The 22,414-nt window shown below is 36.8% G+C and overlaps 1 protein-coding gene across 1 annotated transcript in view; it reads right to left on the bottom strand.

Moving 5' to 3' along the window:
• PPIP5K2 (diphosphoinositol pentakisphosphate kinase 2) overlaps window positions 1–22,414 on the bottom strand; it is a 54,341-nt gene that overhangs the window by 12,024 nt on the left and 19,903 nt on the right. The window contains 17 exon segments of the mRNA XM_050913151.1: window positions 410–583; window positions 2,941–3,114; window positions 3,867–3,983; window positions 4,070–4,177; window positions 5,526–5,640; window positions 5,838–5,965; window positions 7,586–7,809; window positions 8,891–9,032; window positions 11,033–11,215; window positions 14,728–14,849; window positions 14,959–15,084; window positions 15,760–15,845; window positions 16,894–17,003; window positions 17,089–17,164; window positions 18,103–18,189; window positions 18,746–18,847; window positions 21,600–21,721. Coding sequence (XP_050769108.1) covers window positions 410–583; window positions 2,941–3,114; window positions 3,867–3,983; window positions 4,070–4,177; window positions 5,526–5,640; window positions 5,838–5,965; window positions 7,586–7,809; window positions 8,891–9,032; window positions 11,033–11,215; window positions 14,728–14,849; window positions 14,959–15,084; window positions 15,760–15,845; window positions 16,894–17,003; window positions 17,089–17,164; window positions 18,103–18,189; window positions 18,746–18,847; window positions 21,600–21,721 — 2,196 coding nt within the window.

The following is a 22,414-nucleotide window of genomic DNA, read 5'->3' on the forward strand; positions in this document are numbered from 1 at the left end:
AGCAATATGAAATACCAAATAAATTATTTTAAATGGTATTGGTTGCAATTATTAAAAAAAAGTTTTTCAATTTACCTACCACCAAATTAAGCAATGCTGTTTTTAAAGTCTTAAAGGACAACTAAACCAAAGCAGAAATCTGTTTCATTAGGCAGTAGACTAAGTCTTTTTTACTGTGGTAACATTTGCAATTCCTATAAAGAAACCAAATTTTTAGGAAAACGTGTAACACATTCAGTGGAAAAACATGCACTTGCTCTTTTTCCCCCAAACATTCTCGGGAAGTAATTTTAAGAAGTGGAAGAATTTGCTTCAAACGTAATCCATAACAAGGGATTAGATGTCCTTAAAGACAGTTGGTTGTTGCTTGGAATGCATAATAATGTTTAATGAAGTAAAGTTTAAAAACCTGTTGCCATGAGCCAAAAATACTGGATGTGAAAGCCAATGATTTAGGGGAGACAGGGGAAGAAGTGATTTGTTCCCCTGATCTGCGTCTTCGACGCCCAGTACCCACACCACTGGTGTAATGCAGCCAGGTACCAATACACTCTGGGCTAGACACACTCAGGGGGCTCTCTTCCTGGAAGTGAGAAAGGGGGCAAAAAACAGCAAAGCATGCAAAGTTAGATTCAACAGAGCCAAATGAACAGAAAAGAAAAAAACCCAATCTGCTTGCACCCTTTTATATACTGCTTTTAAAACTATTAAACAGCAAATAGGAAAGAGTAATATTACAATATTAGGAAGTTATCAGTTCCACTTATATCTTTTCATCCAATTATATCTTTTAATAAAACACTTTAATCAAATTTCTGGTAGACTAATTATTAGATATGAGATAAAAGTAATTGTTATCAACAATTGATTCAGAATTTTAAGGATTTCCCACATGTTGGAAACAGAACATCTGTTATCCTTGACATACTGTTTAATAGTTTCCCCCCTCTAAGTACATTAAACTTTCCTATTTATTACTTAATAGTTTTCATTTCTAGTCTATAACCTTAGCTAAAAGATTCTCATTTTTAGAATTGCCTTAAGAGACTTTACAGCTGACTCACTGGTAGTAGCACCAACCTGACTGGTAGTAGTTTTCCAACCTTAAAAAAGCCCTAAAAATTATCTGATGATGGACACCTATTAACACTTCAAGGGAGGACAGTGTCAGGCTAAGAGTCCCCCATGCCCTACATCATTACGTATCATTAGCAATCAACATTTTTAGCAATACAGAATTTGATTTCCAATGCCGATGAGCCTTACTTTCTTGTTTTACTGTTAGAACTCTGCTTTTTTTTAATTTTCATGACTCAATCACAGTTGCAATCCTTCTGTAAATATTGCTGGCTATACCCCAGATTAAAACTTCTATATAATCTCACACCTGACAGTGTCCTTTCAAATTAACGGACATAGGTGAAGAGAGAATTGCCTTATAGGGGAGGAAAAAAAAAAAAGGTTCAAGGCAGTTGCAGTTTAAGTTGCAATGACTTTTTTTAAACACTTCAAAATACCATTTGGTTTAAATATTGCAAATACTGGTTTTGCAGATTTCAGTAGGCCAGATGAAACTTCCAATTTTACTTTTTCAAAAAAAGTTTCACAGTGTATGTTTTCTTTAAATCGGCTATTTTCTTCCAGCAAATAAACAAGCACTGAATGCTGAAACACATGCCATCTGAACATACACTATCTGCACAGTCAAAATTTAGCAATTTACGTTACTGATACCTTTTGAAAGTAACTTCTACATAATTTATGAAAATGAAAACGGTTAAAAGTTTGAAGTAATAGACTATTGTGTGTATGTGAACTCATAACTAGGAGGGGAGTTTGCATGATCGTAGTGAAAACAGCTTTTAAAAATCCAAAATACTGATGTTGTGAGCATTTGTTTATGATAAAACTTGGAAATAGAAAATGTAAGACATTCACAATTATCTCTGTTAATTTATGGAAGTCATGTGAAGTTATACAGATATCCTTATAGAAGGGAACCATGCATCTTTTTCTCTCCACACTACCAATAACCAAGTTACTTGCAAATCTGTAATATTTTCATTGCGTACAAATAGCCCATTCCCAACACAAACATAAAAGGAAAAGCTTTTGGTGTGAATCTTCATTTCTGATAGTTTTAAGCAACTGAAAATGAGGCAATAAGAAGCTGTTAGTCTGCTTCTAGCATTACTATCACAGATGTGCCACTATGCACCATCTGAAGCTTTGCCACTCAACCGTACAAATGGTATCCGTGATACTGCCATGCATCCCCCCACCTCTGTGACATTAAAGCCATATCTGTGAAGCACACCTAGATGTCATGGCCTTCAAGACAGGAGACTAGACTGTTCAAGATGTTATCTAAAGAATTCATGAAACACAAACCCCACCCACTTAAAAAAAAACCTTCCAGTTTATTCTCTTACCTTCAAATGCTTGACAAGTGGAGTCACTTTCACCCCACGTGAAAGCAAATACAGCAGAAAACATGTCTCTCACGTCCTGTACCTCCCCTACCGCCCCCAATCCCTCTGTTCCCTCTCAGCATGATCACCCTGAAGGTTTGCTTAATTCCCAATAGCAGCTGTCTTGTAAGGATGGATACCAAAGCAATGTATGTTAGTTTGAAGATGTAGGTTTAGACTGAAAAAGTCTTCATATTCAAACATCAGCTTTTCTACAATGGCTTAAAAAGAAAGAAGGAAATAAGTCTTATCGCAAAATAATAATTCCTTTGGAAAAAAAAAAAAAAATTCCTTGAGACAAATTACTGCCATGGAGGATTTACCATAGAATAAGAGCAACCCTTTTGTGAGATGTAACATCATACTGGTTCTGTGTAATCAAAAGCAGAATTACATTTGGTTTTGTTTTGTTAAAAGTAAGCAAAAGTTAATTTCTGTGAAAGACATTATCTGGAACATAAACACTTACTTCAACAGAACCAATCTTCCTGGATCTTGGAAGGGGTGACTTTCTGTGTATGTGAATTGGGTCTGATACCATTGGCTTGAACATCACTACTGACCGATCTGCTTCATCTCTTTTAGAAGCATGTGCCTCCTCATCACTATCATTTCTATGAGACATTTTCTTCGAGCCTTCATTCTACAAACAATACATAATTCATTTTCAATTTAGCTGCACATCTTGCAACATGTAGACAGAAGTGGCTGTTAAATAAATCTTCTGCATAAACATGAAGCAAGCCGATTTTAAAAATACAAGATATAAATCACGTATTATTGAACAAATTGCTCCAGACTTTAATAATTTATGTGTATTTGCTCCTAACCAGACACTGCATATCATAGTGTGGTCCTAATTAACCACACTGCTCAGCCAACATATCTTACTCTAATTTTCTGTTGACATAGTAATAAAATCCTGGCCCCACAAGTCAACAGAAAAATGCCAGCGAAGCTTTGCTTTCGTTCATTTCTCAAAAAGCAGGTGGTAACTCCACAGACCTACCCATACGTCTTTGAAAATATCAATCCTTCCTCAACAATCTGTATTCATAAACATGCCAAACTTACTTTCTTAAATATTTCTTTCAGTTGCCAGAATATCATTGATGTGACACTGATGTTGATATCACTTTTCTTACAATGAGTATTTTGTATTTCTAGCAAAATTCTGGCAAAGCCATAGAAGGTCCAAATTATCTGTGTCCATTACCTCAGTGTCCATTCAAAATGGAATAATACATTGGGACTGCCTATATTTTACTACACATTTTTCTACCAAAATAAAAGTCACATTTGTATTTTTTACCTAACAATTTCCCAATGTTTATTTTAGGTATGTCTGCATCCAGAAAAACTAACTCTTGCTTTAAAGAAAGGCATAATTATTACCTCTCTGGAGGCAGGTCTGTATCCATATCCAGCTGGTAAATTTTTATCTTCCTCACAGCCTTTGGCTCCTGGACTAAAGTGCAGCTCTACATGGAAACGTTCTTCTGAAGAAAGTTCCTGAAGGAAAATGATTAAATAGGTTTACACTTTAATACATAGCTTAGAACTACTCGTTTCTGAAGATATTTATCCATTTTAAATACCTTGTTTGGATCTTCATAAAGCATGATAACAATCTGTGTCATGTAATTGAGTTCATTGACAACATTTAAATAATCCATAGCTCGTTTCCATTGTTCATCTTTTGATTCCTATGAAGGCGGGGGGGAAAAATACCAACAAATAAAAAGCAGCTATTTTCTTTAAAAAGACTGATGATTTCCCTTTTTCCCATTTACATAGATTTTACATTCACAGCAGAAGTACGAACCTACGTACTTTTTCACAGCTAAGGAAAAAACAGAGACACAACCAGAAAAAAAAAGTGACTTAAAATTACTCATCAAATGAATGAAAAGTGGAGATCAGAACTTTTCATATTTTATTTCACTGTATCTTTCATATTCTTTCACCAGTGATAATATGTCTTGTTGACAGAGGCACCTTTTTAAACTCCTGATGGGCATTGTTAATTTTGCAATAAACTCATTTCAACTAGTATATTGTAGAAAATGTTTCTAGATATCGCTCTACCAGTCAAACAGACAGAGTAAATGAAGGTTTCTAGTATATAGAGGAAATATAACCATCACATCCCAAATTTTTTAAAACTAATATTAATCTTTTTTCATGCTCTAGAAAAAATACATTTAGTAATCCACCTTACAGGAAACTTAAAAGTTCATCAGCCTAAAACTAGGAGTGTATCTGCTGCAGCATATGTCACAGAGATCTAGGGTTAAAAATGCTTTTGCCATCAGTGAGTTTAGTCATCTACTACCAGAAGCAAGCATGTCAATACAACCATTTCAAAAGTTAGTATATTAATCAAGCTCTATCTTAGAAGCAGCCATGTAGGCTTTGTGGTGCTGCATTTATCCTCTCCAAGAGCTCAGTTAGGTCATTTCTGAATCTGGAGACCTGTCTTTTTTAGTGCTTGGTTTCAAAGCCAATCACATGGAGAATAATGCACCACTTTCAGGGTATTCTACAACAGTACAGGAAAGTAAGACAGTTCACTGAACAGGAGAAACTTTGTACTACATGAGCATTCTTGAAGTAGGTAGGGAGGTCTTGACAATATGCCAATGGTCAAAAATAGTAAGCCAGTCCAAAAGTGAATTCAAGAGAACCCTGAATGATAACTTGAAGGAAAAAAGAGTTGGAAGAATTCTAGTTGACAACATAAGACAAAAAAAATGGATTATCTGCCCTTTTCAAACCTCTTTGAGACCATAACATACATAGCTGAACACACCAATGGAACTCAGCATTAGTTTCCCTTAGGAAAGGGCATGCTGATTTCCACCAATGTACACACCAGCAATTTGAAATATGTCTCTGCATATATAATAGGAAATCAAATGTCTGAAAAAGTGTGATAAATTTCAAAGCCACTTAAGAAAATCAAGCTTTCAGTTGATTCAATTTTAGTAAGATTGAGTCCTTTTGGTTCCTCTCAAAATATCAGAGCTTTAACAGAAAAAGTGTTCAACTTACATCACATAAGGCACCATAACGAAGGGTGGATAACAGGGAGTGGACATGACTCTCGCTGGTGAAATACAGCCGTGTGCGAACATGGCGTTCAGGGGACATAACACCCCTGGAGTAACTTGAAAGAAAAAAAAAAATCTTCTTAGACCATAATGAGATGTGTCCCTATTTTAGAAATAGCTGTCAACAAATAAATAAATCATACTTTCTAAATTACTATGAGCTAGTAAGACATTTCAAATATGAAAGCTATGGCATATCTCCATTAAGTCTTATGGAAATTAATGTAACCATGTAAAAAAGTGAAAGACTTACAGAGGGTGAAGCTTATTTACAGTATCATCATCTTGAGTTCTCTGAAGGTCAGAACGGATTTTTCTAACTAGAGGAGTGCAGTAACCTTTCGCAATCTCTAGTTTCTCAGCCTTAGAAATACCATATTCCTGTGTAAGAAACTGACTTTTAAAATTCAGTTAAAGATTAAAATGCCTTCTAATTCAAAGCTTGTATATTAAAGCCAATTAGTCATCTATTAGTCTGCTCTGGCTGCAAACTGTTTTGTTTAACATTTTTATTACATTTGATTACTGACGTCCCTTCAAGTAACAAGCAGTTTGACTTTTTGCTGTTTGATTTGATACAGAGAAACAGTTTTTTATTCCCTAGTTAAACCACAGAAGTGGATTCACCTTCTGGTATGATGAAGCTCTTTTTCTTAAGCAAAACATCTAGGGAATTATTCCTCCTCCTTGCCCTGCCGTGTCGTCCCGTCCCCGTGTCCGTCCGTCCATCCCCCCCCCCCCCCCCCCCCCCGATTTAGACATCTATGATGCACTTCATCTCACTTGATTTCAAGTAACTTTTTTTTTTAAAACAGTCAATAAAGAGACATAGGCACATTACCTATTTAACACGTCTGTCTTAGTTTGGGGTAAACCACCCACAGAAGATCTCCTATTCACCTCAAATAATACTGAAAATGGTAGTTAAATACAACTGGAAAATATTATATCTGTTACAGTATCTACAATATTTAAAAATCTGCTCTTCCAGAAGCTTCATGCTCTGTGCTACACATGATATGAAAATGCTCTCATCATTATGATGGATCTTCTGGTTACCCTAAAAAGCAACATAAGCACTTTTCCTTTGCATTATGTAAGCTTATCGAGTTTCCTTTGTTCTTCCTTCAGTATGTATCCTCACTTTTACCTACTCTTCTCTAACACTCTATTCAAAATTTAAGCTTAACAGGCCCATATAACACAACACATACTTAGTATCATTGATCTTTTTGTCCTCCTTGCTGTCAGGGAGTTTGAGAGATGGGGAGAGGAAGAAGTTCCCTCACTTGCTGTATACAATATGCATAATACCTCTCTTACAACAGTGCTTTGTAACTGCAGGGACACTTGGGGAAAGCTTTAGTCTGTTCTGTCCTGTTATCACAAAACAATTCCATGTCTAACATTTTAGAGCTAACCTGAGTTTAACAGCCTGTAGTATACGGAAGTTTAACTTCTCTGCTTCTGACCTGAAATTCTATGAAACTTAATGTGTACATTTTTATCAGAGAGTGTTAGCGTTCTGAAGCAGCTGAAAGGTCTTTTTAAATTTAAATTGCTTAAGACAAGTGAAATTAGGTAGATTAGGATTCACAGTGTCATTTGCAAAGAGCCTGAAAATGAAATTTCTAAAAGCAGGAAGAATGAAATTAAATGCAATTTCAGAATACACAGTTGTTCACAGAGGCTCCACTTAAATCTACGAAGGATGGCTGAGATGAATCACTTTATTTTAATACACTGCAGTAAAGGAAGCAGACATTCACAGCTTAAATTGCTAGAAGAATTCACTTTGAACACAGCTTAATGAATTATGAATCAAATTTTTCTTACAAGAAATAATCAGCTTGCTACCGGAAAATAAGAGGTAATGTTAAATGCTTCTATTACTGCAAAATACAGGAGCCTTCAATAGAAAAGACAGAGTAGACATTTCCACAAAATTGGAAAAAGCATTTGTTCTACAATTTATTCTATTTAATAACTGAAAATGCTTACCTGAGGGATCACAATGTCAGCTAAAGCCTTTGAAAGCCTGTATAATTCCATTGTGTTTTCTAATTTTAAGGAGCCATTGTGCTGCACGTCATATTTTATACAGTCATAAATATCAGGAATTTTGCTAATATCATATCTTCCATTTTTTGTTTTAAAGTCTTTTTCCAGCTTGGCCCACCTGCGCAGCATCAGTTCTAGTGTTTCACTGTGGTACAGCTGAATATCTGGATAGACACATATCTCATATAAGTAATCAAGATCATCCAAGTAACAAAAGGGTAATTTTAATTACATGGTAGTAACAGTTGAATACAGAGGCATAAAAGGGATCAAAGAAGTTAACTGCATTACTTCTAAGAAGAGGGAACAGATGTGCATATGGTTAATGTTACTGCTGAAAGCATCACAGCTACATAGCTACATCAAGATAGTAGAAAGCTTCACTGCAGAAATGCACCACTGGCCTTTAAGCAAAGCTACAGCACCAAGAACAAAGTGTCCAACAGCACAGATCATATATTAAACAAAGCAACAAAAAAAGCTGTGAGAAAATTCTAGGAGGGAGGAAGAGGAGCAGGACATCTCTGTTTTAGAACAGACCACATGTCCCATTTGTCTCTCTCTCCTGCATGTGTCACGAGCAAGAGCCAAGAGACTGGTAGAAAGGATGGATTATCCCCATCCCAGGACAGGAGATGAGACAAATAGACAAAAAACACTGATACTATGTTCAGGTGATGCGTGTATTGCTCAACCTCAGAACAGAAGCTGTTTGCATACTACAGAGAACACTGATAGCAAATATTCCTGTATTTAGCTAGTACCAAAAAAAGCACTGTGGTCACTTCCAGCTCTAGTTTTCCTGCGTCATTGATTCACCACCATTAATACTGAGCATCATTCTATGCAATACTACTACACATCATACAGCAAGCAACAGATCTTCAGCAAAGATACTTATATAGAAAAATGTACTTATGTAACTTAGCTTTAGTACCATCTGCTTTTCCTATTACTTTTGTGGACTGCTGAGTTTCAAATAATTAAGAAAAGAATTTCTGCAAACGTTTGAGGACGAGCCTGAACTTCTGAACACCACAAAGAGCCATTACCTGCAATATGACCACATGTTCCTCCTGCTTTTTACTTTAAAATTACACATATGGAATCAGACTGTGAAAATCCCTAACCCCTTGTTAATTAAAGTTCTGCTAAAAGTGAGTTTAATTAAGAAAAGTTATGTTACAATTCTCTTTCAGATGTAAACAAGAGAAACTAAATACAACTACAAAAATGTATAAGTACCTGCAGACTTTGGATCTTCCATTCTTTGCCTGATCTGAGAAGTCAAGCTCTGGATTAAGGAATAGACCTTGTCACATGTCTTTACAGGATTTTTAATAACCTGCATTGATTTTATCAATGAGATGCTTCCAGATGGAGTAAGCTGCAATGTGAGATAAACACAGAATTATCTAAACAAACTGACGAGATTTGAAAGAACCGGGGAGATAAGATGGAACGTTGGAAAGACTCCAAGTATTGGAAGAAAAGTATTCCAGCAGGTTGCTATTAATTTTTGAAGCCATTTCTCAATTATCTACTCCCCTTGAGGCATTAAGAAAAGAAAATATATCGAAAGGTAGTAAGATTTACTAGAGATTCAAAAGTGACAAGAAATTCATAGGGCAGCTAATTCTATACAGTAAACTTGAGCGATTTCAGGAGTTCCTAAAACTCTTTTTTTGTTCCAAGACAGGAAGATTGGAAAGATGTTTAAAACTCTGTACGTACTTAGCAACTTTCCATAACTTCCTTTCAAGTAACTTTTGTACTCAAAAGCTTACAAAAAATTCTGTAAGAAATGTTATCGTTAGGCTACATGCCTCACAAAATACTTTTTGTTCTATAAAGTACCCTCCTTTGCATAACTGGAAGGAAGAACCAGATTTGCAATAGTAACTGATACCTGAAAAAAAGTTTGTCTCTTCCTGGTTTAGGTTTTTGTTTCTATAGGACTGCAGCACACAAACACAAACAAAAAGAAACTCTTTAAATGCACATATATCAAGAACATACAAGATGTCCTTCATAGCTGACTTAATTATAGAAATTGTAGAAGCTACAAATTATCACCTTGAAGTTGAGTGTCACCAAAACAATAGTCAATATCCATGTAAGTGAGGCTTAGCCTCATTTTTTCAGAAAAGTCTGCATAATCCAAAGTAAGCAAACAATGACATTAAACAATAATTTATATACATAACACACATACATATTTGCACTTTTCCCAGTTTCCTCAAAAGCACAGGGTAATCTGGATATGTAAAACTTCTGCCCTCTACCTAATAGTAAGCAGTTCCTACCTCCCTATTATGACCAAGTAAATCAATAGGAAAGGTGCTCTGGTACAGAAAAAAACCCTATATTGTTTTCCCAAATCACACGTTAAAAAACCAAACCAAAACCAAATCAAAAAAGTTATCACTTTATAATCCCAAAGGTTAGTTACTTTCAGTGGCTATCTTAGAAGACTGTGCTCTATTAGTTCAAGCCACATTTCAAATCCCATTACTTCTATATAGCAAAAAGAAGGCAGGAAAAAAAAAAAAATCCTTGAGACTTTGTACCATCTCACTTTTTCCAAGTACTGCTGAATCCACTGCTGGCAGTGGTTTCGATGATACTTTTAATCTATATGTTTAAACAAATCCACATAGAGTATACATGCAGGGTAGTAAAATTATTTTTCAATAATTTGCTCTCAGTATCTTTTCAAAAATAGCAGTTTAAGCTTAAACCTCATTTGAGGACTTGTATTTAGTTGTTGTACCAGACAGAGTAAGGGCAAGAAAGAGAAAGAAGTTTCTTAACAATAACAAACTTTACTTACATTTAAAACCAGGAACAATCATGTGTGTTCTGTACTAAGTCAGTATAAACTATATTAATATGCAGTAATTTAGCACATTAATAAGACATTTCCTTTCACTGATTAGAAAGTATTCTACTGGTTTTCAGCATCTTAGTACTCTTAGAGTTAAAAAAAAAGGCCTTGCAGTAGATTAAATATTGAAACAACTGCAGTAGGCAGGCAACACATTTTGTAATACCGCATACTGTCAAAGTAAAGATTACAGAAAGTGTAAACAATATAGTTTCATTTCTTGAATAATTAAAATATTTTTAATGGAACAGTGAAAAAGATTTATGAATGAGGTCCCTATCTACTCCTATTTCAAGGTTTGTAGCTATTCTGATCACTCAAATTGCACGACAGCTCAAAATATCTAATATTGCAATTGGTACAGTGTCCTTCGTAGTTCAAACTATTTGCAAGCACACAAATAATTTTTCAAAACAGATACATAAAATCACTGCTCATTACTTTTACACAGAATTTGTGTGGCCATTTATTTAATTTCATAGGAAACTACTCATGCTAACCTTATCGTAGTCGTCAGCAGTAAATTCTCTGTCTCTCTGGAGAATTTCATGGAGTCTTGCTTTAACACGATGCTGACAGCTGCTTAAAGAGTCACTGTCACTGTCCAACAAACCATTCATATTAGCACTTTTTACCATCTGGACAAGAATAGGAGTCAGCTCTCCCTCTAAGGCCAGTAGTCCCTGAAGCAAATAACACAATTAACCAGGCAAACAGATAAAGATGAGAATATAAGAGTATCTTAAAAAAACCCAACCAAAACACTAATTTAAATTCAAGATTGTATCACTTGCCTGTGGGTTAGATAAACAGGAACTTGGCAGACAGTGCAGATATTTGCATAGAAATGGCCCCCAAAACACTGCCTTGGTGTGCAGGATTGCTACAGTTGGTGCAACAGTGATGGTGACATGTCATAGAGCATGCTCCCCAGCACCAGCTGAAGTGACCCTAGCATCTCAGTGGTGCCAACATTGCGCCTGGGAGGCCACAGCTGTTCAGGTCTTGGGTTCCAGGAAGTGCACGGTGCCTTCTCCCTGAGGCTGGGAGCAGTAGCAGCCTGACTTGGGGGGGACATGCTCTGCTCAAGGCATTAAGTCACCAGATAGTAGCTACGGGAAGAGTTAGCAAACTGAATAGCATCTGGGAGGACAAATAGGAGACAGACAGGGTCTTTGCAGAGACCCTACAGAGGCAAAAGCCCAAACCCTGTGTGGCACAGAAGGACAATCAAAGGCTACAGTTGAACAAGAGGTGAATGGAGACGTCCCAAATGGAGAAGCCTGGAAACTTTTGTCACTTTTCTGGCAACAGAAGGGCTCTGGGATAAGGAAGGAAATGGGGTGGTGTCTCCTCAAGCCTGCTGACCAAGGAGAAAGCAGGACAGATACTTCTGGCACCAACACATGCAGTATGGAAACAAACAGGAGAAATAAGAAGTTTGAACACTTGCAGAGCTTTAAGTTTATTCAGATTACAGAGATGCGGTGGAATAGTTCACACAAATAGAGTTTTGCTACAGCTAGATACAGGGCCTTTTGGAAGCCAGGAAGGCAAGGAGGCAGAGTTGGGCTCTATATAAAGGAGTAGCTTGAACACCGGGACCTTTGCTTTCAAACCAGTGACAAGCAAGTTGAGATCTTATTTGTAAGGATCAGAGGACAGATAAGCACAGGGCAACATCATGGTGGGCCTCCACTACAGACCGCCTTATTTAAAAGGGGAAATAGATGAAGCCTTCTTAACACAACTGGAGAAAGCCTCCTGATTGCAGGCCCTGTTTTCCATGGGTGCCCTTAGCCCTGGGTACCTCATGCATGGGCAATACTGCAGGGGACAAGCAATCCAGATTTCTGGAAAACACCCAGGACATTTCTTTGACACAGGTTACTGATGAACTGTCGAGCAGAGGCATTCCCCCGGACCTGTTACTTGGAAGTGTCAGGAATGTGGAAGTCAATGGCAGCCTTGGTAATTGAAATCTACTATTATGACAGATCCTTGGAGAAGTGAACAAGGCAAATTGCATTAGAGCCCTAGACTTCAAATGAGCAGACTTTAGCTTGTTCATGGAATTCTATGGAGGAGTGTCCTGAAGGACAAAAGTGCCTGGGACAGCTGGATATCTCCAAAGACAACTTCCTGAAAGCACAAGAGCAGTCCACTCTGACATATGGAAGGTCATGCAGAAGGTCAGCATGGACGAAAAAGGAACACACAGAAGGTGGAACCAGGGATGCACTACTTGGGAGGAACATAGACACGACCTGAAAACGAGGGGTGGAATTAAAAACCTGGAGAGGCTGTGGAATCTCCATTCCTGGAGATACTCAGAACTTGACTGGATATGATTCTGAGCAACCTCATCCAAACTGGCTCTATGCTGTGTGGAGTTGGACTAGACAACCTACAGAGGCCCCTTGAAACCTAAACCTCTCTATCACTCTGTATTATTACTGAAACTCATTCACCTAAGAAGTATTTACGTAACACTTGCACTGTCTGTGTCCTCTCACACAATTAAAAGATCTGTATCACAGAAATGAGGAAATAAGTGAATAAATTATTAGCAAGCGGAAGTATTATGCACACAAAGGGCTACTTGGGAGGAGGAGCAAAAGAGGAATTTGCTTAGCATGAAGAGGGGTAAAAGAATACTTTGGCAAGCATTATAGATGTAGGAAGTTCTGAATTCTGTGTTTTATATTAATAGTTCCTATAAATTCACATTTGTAATGGGAAAAAAAAAAAGTTCATGCTTTTTAAACATCACCACAAAATTTTTATAATCTCACATCAAAAAATACATGTAAAAAAATATTTCTATAAAGTGCCAAGACGTAGTACTGCTACCATGTCTTACTTATTAGGCATCCATTTTGACAGGCCCAAAGTAAAAAGTCACCTGGAAAAACTTTAAGGAACTACTTCTATTAATTCCAAAAAAAGCATGAATATATAGTCTGTACGATTTCCCATTAAAATATATGCAAAGCAGTTTATTAATTCCACATTTCTAATAGCTTCAAACCCTCTGATTTCCTCTATAAAGTTACAAATCAATGAACGAAAGATGGTTTCAATGAAAAGTGTTGCCTTTTGAACTCCAAATCTTCTCGTCCAAATCACTGAAGTGACTGAAAATTGCAATTTTTGCTCATGTAAAATGAACACATTATCTCAAATCAGTTCTAATGTCTGTGGTTTAACCAACACACACACACAATCTGTCACAGAAATCTGACAAAATTTGAGGAAAGTAATCCCTAAACAAATAAGCAAGGTGCAAACTAAAAATGTTGCCAATCACATCCTGGGCTGCATCAAAAGAAGCATGGCCAGAAGGTCAAGGGAGGTGATTCTCCCCCTCTACTCCACTCTCATGAGACCCTACCTGGAGTACTGCATCCAGCTCTGGGGCCCCCAGCGTAAGAAAGACATGGACCCGTTGTACTGGGTCCAGAGAAGGGCCATGAAGATTATCAGGGGACTGGAGCACCTACCCTATGAGGACAGCCTGAGAGCACTGGGGTTGTTTAGCCTAGAGAAGAGAAGGCTCCAGGGAGACCTCACAGCAGCCTTCCAGTACTTGGAGGGGACCTACAAGAAAGATGGGGTGGGACTCTTTATCAGGGCGTGTAGTGATAGGATGAAGGATAACGGTTTTAAACGGAAAGAGGGGTAGACTTAGATTAGATATTAGGAAGAAATTCTTTACTGTGAAGGTGGTGAGACACTGGAACAGGTTGCCCAGGGAAGTTGTGGATGTCCCCTCCCTGGAAGTGTTCAAGGCCAGGTTGGATGGGGCTTTGAACAACCTGATCTAGTGCAAGTTGTCCCTGCCCATAGCAGGGCGGTTGGAACTAGATGATCTTTAAGGTCCCTTTCAACCCAAACCATTCTATGATTCTATGGTTTTGGAGGTTGTTACTGGAAAGGACCAAGGTATATTGCTAGGGCTGTATAATTAAAACCCGTCTGCATCTGCTCAAAGGATTTCAAATGCTTGGCACATTAATTGGATACTTTTTCACGTTGAATTAAATACTCCTTAAAAATACATTTCTTTTAAAACACAGCCTCATTATACACTGTGGACTCTAATAAACCATAAATCTCCTCAAGTCTTCAAACAAAAAACCAAACTTGAGAACATCAGTATTTTTGAAATTGAAAATACAATTTCACTTTGTACCTTCGCAAAAGCTGCTGCAGTCATCTGAACTCGTCCCTCATCAGAAGCGTAGATTTTGAGATCATGTCGGTAAGTGCTATGTAATCTGAGCAAACCACATCCAGGAAATCCAGCATAATCTCCTACCAAACAAACATTTTGCTCAAACTCTCATTTTGCACTTGATTATCTTCAAAAGGGATTTATGCCATTCAATACATTTTTTTTAATCGTTATTACTTTTTTTTTTACCTTGTCCACCTGGATACATACACCTGAAAGCCCTTCCAAGCTCCTCTGCTTGAACCCTGCCTGCAGGGGTCAATTCTCCTCCCCATTTCAGAACCAGAAGCAGGGATGGCTCATTTCTTCTATTATCTAATTGTACACAGAGAGAGGAGTTTAGTAGTGAAGTACATTCTAAATCTTCTTTGTTTTGCAAACGAACAAAAATATTTGGACTATGCAGGGCTTCAGTAAAGGATCTCTTCAACACTGTGAATCTTTAATAGCATTCTAACATTAAGAAAATATTGAACTGGAGAACTAAGTGAGTACTTACACAGAGAAACCCGCAGTAGTTAAATTACAGAGAAAACATAAGTGAAAAATACTTAGCACGAAATCTGAAGCAAAAAGTAAATCGAGACACAAAAATTAAAATAAATTGGATGCTAAATACCCTACAGTTATTTCAGTCAGTAACCATGGGTCAAGGACCAGAAAAGCTTATAAAAGTTTTAAAGATAGCAGTAAATGTTGAGTGGGATTTTCTCATCCTGGCCCCCAAACACTGTCTTTGGTGAATCACTGAAGCTTCTTTTCACCCTACTTTTCTGCTACAAAAAAGCAGTGTTAGAATACAAATTTACTACATAGTTTTAGGTGTACAATTCAGCAGATCAAGAGACTCTGAATATCTGCCAACAATACAAACATTCATTCAAAACAACATATTCCTTCTTCTTAACATCAAGACATGTTGTACCACTAGTCCGTGACTATTTAAACACACATGATATTACGTGATTAGGTGCAAAAGTAATACAATACCTTCCTCTTCACTGGAAGTCTTTGGGCAACCATGAGGAAGATATGTTAACTGAACTTTGCGATTTATGCCTGAAAAATGCCCATACCTGAAGTAGGAATGGGGGAAAGTGAGAGGGGAAGAGGGAGAGAAACATTGTAAATATTTTCCTCCAAACCTGCTATGCTCCTGTAACAGCATATAATAGATCTATGCTGGTCATTGATACGTGCATTTGACCACCATTTACTGAAGCAGCGCTTAGAACAAGCCTAACTCAACAAGCATAGAATGACTACAGAAATATCAACCATTCTATAATGGAACATTTAAAAATACTATCCACTACTTTTTTTCACAACACTGAACATAAAACTAAGGCGGGGCGGGGGGAAGCGTTTGCAGATTGCATGAGTAATTTATCTATTCAGATCCACAACTACAGTGGCTATCAGTATCCAGAATCTGATCTGGCAGTGCAGGTAGCTACTATTTTGTTAGCCAATTAAGTTCTCAAGCAGAACTCAGTATTTCAAACAATCATCATAAATTTCAACAGTAACTGTCTTTGCCCTGATTTTTTTAAATTAAACTTATCTACTCCCATTTAGAGTTCTGAGACCTCAGATCTTTAACAAACCTTGAAGCCTTAGGTTTTTGTTTTTTGTTTTTGTTTTTTTTTTTTTTTAATTAGTAAATATTTCAGGCTTAATATACAAAGCCTTATTGATTTGGAAACCTCCAAGTTTGCTGTAAGTAGACAGTACACACAGTGAAAGTCCTTACTGGCTCCATTAGACTTCATTATGTCACACACTGCAAGAAGCAGACCCTGCACTCAAATACTTTCATTTTAAAAACATGCAAGAATATAAAATTTGAGATCAAAGAAAGTAACTTTTTCATGTAGAAAGTACACCGAGACACTAGGTAAAGCAGTATGTTCAATTAAAAAGATAAGGAGAAAAAACAGAGAGACGGCTGAGTTCTCCTTCATAACGTCAAACATGACATCCTTTCTCTTGATAACCCTTGTGCTTGAATTAATTTATCATTATATATTTGATAACCATTTCAATCCAAGCAGTAACTGGTAAAACAGGTCAAAATAGCAGATACAACTTTGTTACTGTGAAGCCTGAAAATTAGACACTTACATTTCTAACACAGTCTTTAGCTGTTCAAGTTTTGCTTTACTTTCTTCAATTTCAGAATCATTGTTTTGCCCAAGTTCTACAAGGAGCTGCCTTGCTATATCAAGCACTTCCTAAAGAAAGGAAACATACGATTTACTTAAATAAATAATTTTCTACCTATAAAATACCACAGCAAGAAACTAAAGACAAACTCGCCTGCAACTGTTTTGGTTTTTTCAGTTTTAGTTTTCCAGATTTATATCCATCACATTTTTCAAAGAGATCAAAAAACCTTTAAGAGAAAGAATATTGATTAAAAAACACAGTTAATAAGTTAAAATATTACTTGAACAAGTGGCTCTTAAACTTAAAGCGATCTAAAATTAGGACGTTTACACTATTTGAAAAGTATGTTAAAACCTACACCTCAGAGGTCAAACCAACCTTTATTCAAATCCCATTTCCCAAGAAAGTCTTCAACACATTAGAGAAATAAGAGCATTAAAAATGTTCTCTCACTGACTTGCTAAGTGTTTAAAAAAAAAGGGGGGGGAAGATATTCTATATATCAAATGATATAACATTTGAATATGCAGCTATGTCAATTCTTAATCTTCAAAAATGATCCTGAACAGAAGTAGGGACCAAAAATACCAAATGAGAGTCCTACACTTTCACAGCATGTATCTCTGAATGCAAGAATCTAGTCCCAAAACAAGTAATTACTTTTTACTGAAATTGCACCTAATTCCAGGCCAATTATGTAAGGCACTTTATGAATGCTAACATAAAGATGGTATCTACCAGAAATTCAGAGCCATCAAAATTTGACAAAACTAAAAGACAAAAAGGTGGTGCAGTAAGATGGCAGCTCACACAAGAACAGTTATGATAAAAAGAGAAAGGCAGAAGTCACAGTCAAATGGTGAACCAGAAATATTCTCTGCTGCATTATTTTGAATAAAGACATCTATAGAGACAAATGCATTTTCATTAAGATCAAGCAGGACTGTTCACAAGGCACAGCATGTGATGAAGGAAGTCTGCACAAGTAATCTGACAGTCCTGCATACTTGCTAATTAGCTGCAACATCAGTTAGATTTAAAAGAAAACAAAACAAAAACCAACTTGTATGATGCAATTCCTGCTCAATTCATTGCTTGCACATCCTCAAGAAGCGAGCTCTGCTCTAAAGCATCCAAACTAATTTTTACCAAGATTCTACTTACTTCTGATGTTTTACTTCCATTTTCATTTTTTGTTTTGGTGTTCGGTCCCCATGCCGTATTACAGCTATAACGCATCTAAGCTCCATCCTGAAATGTCAAGAGAGTTATATTTCACAATTCTATATACGAAGGTCTTTTATTTAATATTAAAACCACCACGAATCAAGACAATTGACAAAGTCGTAGTTATCTGACGTAACTACAGAAGTGATGGAAGGATATGCAAGAATATAAGGTTAACTGAAAATGATGTAAGGTATAAAATATAAATATTGATTTTAAGACTTGAGTAACTACAGAATATCTATTTTAAGTAGTTTTTAAAATGATTTTGAGGTTCATTAAATGAGAGAGCATGTTTATTAGAAGCGCATATTAAGTTGGTGCTGGAACAATGATTAGCAGTGAAGAAAGCTATGCATAAAAGATGCTACACTTGAAAATCTGCTGTTCTATACTCAGCTTGACTAAGGGTCAGAAACTCTGATTGCTGGCATAGCAATTGTGATTCCTTCCTTGTTTTCATCACAAAAAACAAGCGTTCATAGGCCAAAGTGGGCACACCTTGTGAAGAGAAAAAAAAATTCACACAAAAGTTACATTAGGAGTTTACACAATTCAGGTGTAGCTACTATTTTCTTACATTGTTCCAGAGGTGGTTGGCACAATAGGGATGTCTTCAGCTTCCAAAGGAATCGACCATGGTATCTGAAACTGGGGAGCAAGTTCTCTCATTATGATATTTCTAAAGAAGGGGTTAAAAAGAAAAAAAAAACACTAAGTTTAAAGCACAGCTTATACAACACATACAAACTCCAAACCACATAGATAATACATACATGCATTTTTATCTATGTGGTTTTAGAGTACTAGCAGTCATGAGTCTCTAGATGCAAATTTTAACTGTATAATAAAAACCTACTTAAACAACAATTTAAAGCTACTACAACTGCTACAGAGACAACATTAGCCTAATGGCCCTGGATTTGTAAGAAACCTCAGTTTTTGAACTCCAATTCCTAAGAGCTCCTTGGATATGATTTAGTCTTTTTCATTTAAATATTCAGACACCGGACTCCATTGCCTAACTGAAAGTTCCTGATAATCGGCAAGCCATTCTCATCAAAGAGTAACTGGTATCTTTAGTGGTAATTTCACTGAAGTTTCTGTGATAGAACTGGAAACATAGGTAAAGTCTCTGGTCATAACTACAAAATGGTAACACTGCCTCCACCTACAGAAGGTTGTTAAATCTTGCTAATGTTCTGTTTCTCAAGTATTTCATCAAAAGATACTGAACTTCAGATTAGTATCTACATAAGAAGCAGTAACACGGAGGAAAAAAATTGTGCATCTTAAAGTAGCATAAGCCAAAATCTAATTCCTAAAAAGCTCGAAAAAAATCTGCTGTTACTTAACACTGCAATGTATTACCTTAAGGAATAAAGCATAAGGAAAAAATTATGAGATAACTTCTTTTTCAGAGAATTCAACAGCTACAACAATTTGAATAAAGAGAAATCAAAATGGGTCTGAGAATAGTAACTCTAGCTCAAAAAGTGGCCAAAACCAACAGAACTACAGTTGTTATGTAGGATTTCAGCTTAGCTCTTCCTCCATTTAATAAGATCTGACCATTTGATAATGCAGAAAGTAATGCTGTATCTCATCAGTGCAATCTTACTGTAAAGCCAGTTTAGCTAGCCAAAATGGGATCAGCCTACTTTGAGGGCAACATTTCACTGGCATAGAGTTCACTACCCAATTCTGTATGATCCCTTGTGTCCTGGTTTCGGCTGGGATAGAGTTAATTTTCTTCTTAGCAGCTGGTACAGTGCTGTGTTTTGGTGTCCTGGTTTCGGCTGGGACAGAGTTAACTCTCTTCTTAGTAGCTGGTACAGTGCTGTGTTTTGGATTTAGTGTGAGAATGATGTTGATAACACTCTGATGTTTTAGTTGTTGCTAAGCAGAGCTTATCTTAAGCCAAGGACTTGTCAGTCTCCCATGCTCTGCCAGCAAGCAGGTGTGCAAGAAGCTGGGAGGGAGCATAGCTGGGGCAGCTGACCTGAACTAGCCAAAGGGGTATTCCATACCATGGAACGTCATGCCCTGTATATAAACAGGGGGGAGCTGGCCGGGAGGCATGGATTGCGGCTCGGGAACTAACTGGGCATCGGTCAGTGGGTGGTGAGCATTTGCATTGTGCATCACTGGTTTTTTCCTTCCCCCCCCCTTCCTTTTTTTGTTGCATTCCTTTTCATTACTATTATTATTATATTTCATTATTACTATTGTTAGTATTATATTTTACTTTAGTTATTAAACTGTTCTTATCTCAGCCCACGAGTTTTACTTTTTTTTTTCCTTTGTTTTCCTCCTCCTCACCCCACTGGGAGGGGGAGGGGGAAACGGCTGCGTGGCGCTGAGTTGCTGACTGGGGTTAAACCACGACATTTGGATTTAGTGTGAGAATAATGTTGATAACACACTGATGTTTTAGTTGTTGCTAAGTAGTACTTATCCTAAGTTAAGGACTTTTCAGTTTCCATGCTCTGCCAGCAAGCAGGTGTACAAGAAGCTGGGAGGGAGCATAGCCAGGACAGCTGACCCGAACTAGTCAAAGGGATATTCCATACCATAGAACATCATGCTTAGTATATAAACTGGGGGGGTTGGCTGGGAGGGGCAGATTGCTGCTCGGGCAGTGGTCAGCAGGTGGTGAGCAATTGTATTGTGCATCACTTGTCTTTTCTTGGGTTTTATTTCTCTCTTTTTTTTGTTATATTCCTTATCGTTACTATTATTATATTTTTATTGTTATTAGTTAGTATTATATTTTATTTTACTTTAGTTATTAAACTGTTCTTATCTCAACCCATGAGTTTTCCTTTTTTCCCTGATCGTCCTCCCCATCCCACTGGGAGAGGACAGGGGGGAGCAGCTGCGTGGTGCTTAGTTGCTGGCTGGGGTTAAACCACGACACCTTGTTACACCTTTGTTTGCTCCCAGTAGCAGACAGAAGATGGTACAACAGAAGACACCTTGATACTACATCAGTTTGGATTTACTAGTATGAAATCCACAAATATACAAGTATACACCAGCTTCAGATCAAGGATGATGTACATTAATTTGGGAACACATTAAACAGCAGCAAGCATAACCATCCAGTGGTGCTTCTCTACTTGAAAAAAATCTCAACTACCTTTAAGTACTTAATCCACCTTTCAAAATACTTATTCAGTTAGCTTTAAGTGTTCACAAAACACTCAGACTCAGATGTTTTGGATAATTTTAGGAATAAGGAATTTATTTAGGATTTATTTATTGATTTAGGATTCTTTTTAATATTTTATTTATTATTTAATGACTTATTTCATGTGATCCTTCATTTTAAATAATTAATTTAGGAATAAGGAAATAGTAGTACATAAACTATAGTCACATACAACAGAGTGAATAGGCAAAACTCCTGAAATAAATCAGTAAACTCTTACCCCAGTATCTTAGCACAATCATCATAGTATTTCATGGAGTTTTTCACAAAACTGAAGCCATTCACATCACAGACATAGGACTGTCCATTAGCACGCAGCAAATCAAAGCCACAAACTGTTTGCTGTTTTTAAGAATGAAAGTTCAAGTCATTGATCACCTTCCTAGGATTGCTTATTCTAAACAAACTTTGTATTTTAACATGGTATTCATCTGAAAACATGAAAAAAATATGACAGATTTTATACTTAGTACCTTTTGCCAGTTCCATGTTAAGTTCGCTCATGTCATGCAAACATGTCCCTATTTTTAACTTTATATCCCCAACTTGATTTTACCCTTCCTACATATCCCTAGCAGTATCATTACTGGAGGTCAACTTCACATGTGCACAAACTTAACGTTCAAGATGTACAGCATAAGCAATGATGGGCCTACAAATTCCCCATTCTGACAGTGGTTTCCCCCTACAAATAGTTTTTAAGGGTGGCAGGCAAGAAATGACAAAATACTGATAAAAACATTTTTGTCCAAATTTAAATTTGACAGGGTAGTTTTGACATTGACATATTCTTGACATTATTAGTACAGGATACTAGATGCTATTTCAACAGATTACTTTTTTAGATCTCAAAGCCCACTTTGCTAGGTTTATCACGTAGCAAAGGTTTACACCCTACAGGCTCCAGAACACCATCATAGTTACACACAGGTAATGAGACAGGCTGAAAGACAGCCTTTTAATAAGATGAGTGAAGGAGGGTAAGATATTGAATGAGGTTTTGAACAAAGGAATCTTAAAACTATACAAAAATGG

Source organism: Gymnogyps californianus, chromosome Z, assembly GCF_018139145.2.
Source record: "Gymnogyps californianus isolate 813 chromosome Z, ASM1813914v2, whole genome shotgun sequence".
Classification (NCBI taxonomy): Eukaryota; Metazoa; Chordata; class Aves; order Accipitriformes; family Cathartidae; genus Gymnogyps; species Gymnogyps californianus.